The sequence below is a fragment of the Diabrotica undecimpunctata genome, chromosome 4 (genome assembly GCF_040954645.1).
Source record: "Diabrotica undecimpunctata isolate CICGRU chromosome 4, icDiaUnde3, whole genome shotgun sequence".
Lineage (NCBI taxonomy): Eukaryota > Metazoa > Arthropoda > Insecta > Coleoptera > Chrysomelidae > Diabrotica > Diabrotica undecimpunctata.
Window position 1 is genome coordinate 142,517,714 of NC_092806.1, and position 4,557 is coordinate 142,522,270.

General features: G+C 34.4%; 1 protein-coding gene across 1 annotated transcript; it reads right to left on the reverse strand.

The window, feature by feature from the left end:
* Positions 1 to 1,467: 1,467 nt before the first annotated feature.
* On the reverse strand, positions 1,468 to 3,954 carry LOC140438980 (uncharacterized). Its single transcript, XM_072528616.1, has 2 exons — positions 3,310 to 3,954; positions 1,468 to 1,599 (listed from the first exon to the last, which is right to left on the reverse strand). The coding sequence occupies exons 1-2, from the start codon at positions 3,952 to 3,954 to the stop codon at positions 1,468 to 1,470; spliced, it is 777 nt and encodes a 258-aa protein (XP_072384717.1).
* Between the last annotated feature and the right edge of the window lie 603 nt (positions 3,955 to 4,557).

Here is a 4,557-nt window from a genome sequence, read left to right on the forward strand (position 1 = left end):
TTGTATGTTTCAATATGGCTGTCCATGAGATTAACCCCTCCCATATGGCGGTTATATTCTTTAATTACAAAGGGGCAGTCTACTTCGATAGATTTTCTCGCAGTCTTATCAAAGCGTTTTATTTCGTATATACGAGATATATATTGAAAAAATGGAAAGCAAAACATTTTTATTATCTTTCCATAATGTAGATGAGATATATACGCCGTCAACCGTTGCAGTATATTCATGACTGTCACCACAGGAGCAATTCTTCATATCCGTGTCTGTTGGTAATTTGCAAAATGTTATCGGTTATATACTTTAAGCTTTGCAGACGATCAAGTAGTGATTGCACAAGACCAAGACGACCTCAGCTACATGATGAAGAAACTACAAGAAGAATATACCAAGGCTGGCCTAGATATTAACCTCGCGAAAACAGAGTACCTATCTACAAGTTAAGAAGACATGGAAGATCTACAGATTGATGACAACGTAACAATCAAAGGAAAGGATAAATTCAAATACTTGTGGTTTACAATTGCGAAAAAGGCAACAACAGAGAAAGAAATTACACAAAGATTAGGAAAAACAAGAACAGCAATCCGTCAACTTAACTCAGTATGGTGGGATAGACACCTAAATATGAAGACAAAAACACAGATTTATAAAACATTAGTGCGAAGTATTATGACAAATGGGGCTGAAAATTGGATTATAAACAAGAAAAACAGCAGTAAGGTAGTAGTAACAGAGATGGAATGCCTGCAAAGATGCTGCAGAGTAACAAGAATGGATAGGAGAAGTAATGACGAAATAAAACACAGAACATCAATAGAAACAGACATACTAACATATATAGAACAAAAAAGACTGGTATGAACATGTAAGAAGAACTAGCGACAGCAGATGGATAAAGACAATAATCGAATGTAGCCTTATAGGAAGGAGGAAAGAGGACGACCCCGAAAATCTGTCATGTCTAGGTTAAAAAAAACGTATGAGGTTATTGCTATCAATAAAGTGTATGTATCGGCTAATTTTCTCGAATCTATTTAGAGATATAGTCTTTTTATTATTTAATTATACCAATGAACTGTCTAATGTCAACAGAACTAAACACTCTCTTTTTTTCTGGTTTGTACGGCATACAAATTTGTTTCATTGGTAATGTGCAACAGCAACTCGTCCATAAATAAGTAAGTAAATAATTGATACCGCATTTCTAATTCCATCACTTGTTGATTCAAAGTTGTGTTTCCATGAAAGTGGTATGTTTTGTAGTAGTCATCTTTTTATTTATTTTAGATTCTTTTTATTTGCGCCTTTAGAAACCTGTTCATTTGTGTTTTCCGTTTGTTTTTTTAAGTTACTTGTAGATGGCAAGCTTTCATTTACCTGGATTATTTGCTCACTTTCTAGCATTTGCATATTTTCTGTTGTATCTATCTCCTCCCTCGCCATATCTTGAGCTTCATTGCACGTTTATTTATCAGATTCATCGCCATAATTAGGTTCAAATTCAGGGTCTGCAATACTATTGGTGTCGAAGAAATCTTTTTCATCTTCACTACTCAGGCCGGTGAAATTTGCCCAATATTCCTGCAGATCCTTTTCCTACAAAATAATTCTGACGATGCATTCTGTAATAAAAATCAGATGTAAATATTCTGTGTCAGGGATTCTTGAGTACTGTAGCAGAACGGTAACAAAGCATGTTTTTTATTTTGGTAATGAATGCGGTAAAAACAGCAAAGGAGCATAATAAAAGTAAAAAGTATGTACCTTACGTAGTAACCAGGATATTTTTTCAATAATAAATCACTAATATTCTAACTGGATACGACTCACAAATTTCATCAAATAATACACGACGTTACAGGTTAGCTGTCAAACAATTCAATGGGTCGAAGTGCGTGCTTATACCATCTGTGCAAAAAGTGCCAAATTATTTTATATTTACACTATGCAGATTACAGGCAACGCCATGCAGTTACTTTAAATTCAAATCAGAATAGACATTTCATTCAATCGTTTACCTATGTTGCCGAACGGCAACACGATGCATTTAAAGGTTAAAGATACAGATTCTTAAAGCAATCATCATCAGCCATTTTGAGCCCACTGCTGGACATAGGCCTCCCGTAAATAATTACAATGCTTTCTATCTTGAGCACCCTGAATCCAGTTGTGCTGAATGCGTTTGATGTCATCTGACCACCTTGTTGGAGGACGTCCTCGATTACAATAAGCATCGTGTCTAGGTCTTCATTCCAGAATTTTCTTCATCTACCTTCCATCTTTAAATCTGGCAACATGCCCCGCCCAGTTCCATTTTATTGTTATAATTCTTTGAACTGCCTCAGTAACACCTTCTAATTATTGTATTTGATACTCTATCTGAGGGATCTATTTAGCATTGGCCTCTCCATCGCTCTCTGTGCCACTTGCATTTTATTGATTACTTTTCTGGTAAGGGTCAATGTTTCTGCTTCATACGTTAGAACTGGGAGTACACATTGATCAAAGACCTTCCTTTTCAAGCACATGGAATATCTGATCTAAAGACTGGTCACTCCAATTCTCCTGTTTAGTTCCGTTGTTTTATTATCTCTTCCTAATTTAATCTCGTGACCAGGTATTTATAGCTATACACTATGTCGTCTGCAAATCTTAAGTTATTCAGGAATTCTCCATTTATGTTGACTCTAATATTCTTAAAATTATTGTATCTCATAGCACTCTGCAACAAAGCGGTAAGTAGCTTAGGAAAGATGGTATCTCCTTGCCTAATACCCTCTTGAAGGGAAATGTACTTGCGTTGCCATAATACATTCTAACTGCAGCGGTTGCGCTACTATATATATTCCGAAGAAGAGTTGTGTACCTATGATCAATACTGCACTCTGTAAGAGCTCTTAACATGGAGCTATGCTGGACTGAGTCGACCGCTTTTTCAAAGTTTGCAAATATTAATATCAATAGCTTGTTGTATTTTGTAACTTTCTCTATTAAGGATTTTATTACTTATAGGTGGTTATTCGTTCCAAAGCCACTCCTTAATCCGGCATGCTCTAATGGTTGGTGAAAATTCAGCTTAGGTTCCAGTCTGTTAGTAATTATTCTCATAAAAAGCTTATATAAATGAGATAACAAGCTGATAGGTCTGTAGTGTCCAATTTCTGTTACATCTCCTTTTTTGTGCAATATTATCATAATGGCACTATTCCATTTTTCTGGTGTAACTCCTTCAAAGAGACAGGCATTATAAAGGGTTTTTAAAGCTTTTATGACACATTCGCTTCCTAATTTTAGCATTTCACTTACAATGGCATCTTCTCCAGGTGATTTGCTGTTCTTCATACCTTTCAACGCTAATTCGATTTCTTCTTCGGTTATATCTGGAAGTTCCTCTGATCCTTGATTTTGTATGGCTGGGATTTTCACCTCTGGAATGTGAGCATCTCGACAATATAATGTTTTATAGTACTCTTCGATAATTTTCATAATTTCTTGTTGTTCATATACAGCATGTCCTTGTCTATTTTTTAGCTTATAAATGTTACTGGTTTCTGTCCTCAACTTTCGTTTTAGAACTTTAAGGCTTTTATTTTGTTCTATTGTATTAGTTGTTTCTTTAGTGGTAAAATCCCTTATGTCTTTCCTAACAGCTTTTGAAATGGTTTTATTTAAATTCCTCATCTCTGCGATGTTCACTGTGTGCTTATCTTTAATTTCCCTTCTTTTTTGCATTAGGTTCCTTGTGCTTTCTGTATGTTTTTCATTTTTCCTTGTTTGCTTAACTTGACAGTTCTTCTGTGCCTTCCTTAAGACGTTTACCAACCTTTCGTTAAGTTGTTTAATATCGGTTTTATATTGCACGTCATTCTGAAGGTTTTTATCTATTTCTTCCTGGTATGCCCTTGTGTTAGTAATCGCAGTGAACGTAACATTTTTAGTCCTTGTTACCATATTTCTTCATTCCTTCTTTACGTTCAAGACTACATTCGCTCTAACCATTCTATGGTCACTTCCAGTTAAAAATTTATTAATCGATTTTCTTAAAGCAATACATGTCCAATAAACTTATAAAAAGGGTTTTCAAATATGGGGTTCAGCTGGCTCCAAATCAGGCGATTTGATATTATTTTATTTTGTTTAAATATGTAAAAAAAAAGACTTTTTATAAGAAATAGCATTTTATTAACATAAAATAGTAGCAGTACATATAATATCAGCTAACTAACAGTATTTTATATCTTAATAAATAGTAAGCGTAGGATTTGAAATTACAGGGGGATGGAGATTTTCTTGTAAGCCAACGATTACAAAAACTGGGCTCAAATCTATGGCAAGTGCGATAAGGCATTTGTCATATTTATATTTTTGTAAACGTCACTTTTCAAGTGAATAATACTGTTCATTGTAGATTGCACATTAAAGTATAATCTTAGGAATGTATTTACACAAACAATGTACATGCCAAAACTCATTTAGGAAAGTATTGTTCTCTATAATTATCTTTATAGGGTTTAGGAAACCTAGTAAGTATTTTTATAAAACTCACTAACAACA

Excerpts from the sequence above, each read along its gene's own strand:
- LOC140438980 (XM_072528616.1), bottom strand. The coding sequence starts at position 3,954 with ATGGTAACAAGGACTAAAAATGTTACGTTCACTGCGATTACTAACACA. Across the intron at positions 1,600-3,309 it reads CACCTGGAGAAGATGCCATT|GAAAAGGATCTGCAGGAATA; the intron begins GTAAGTGAAATG and ends ATTATTTTGTAG.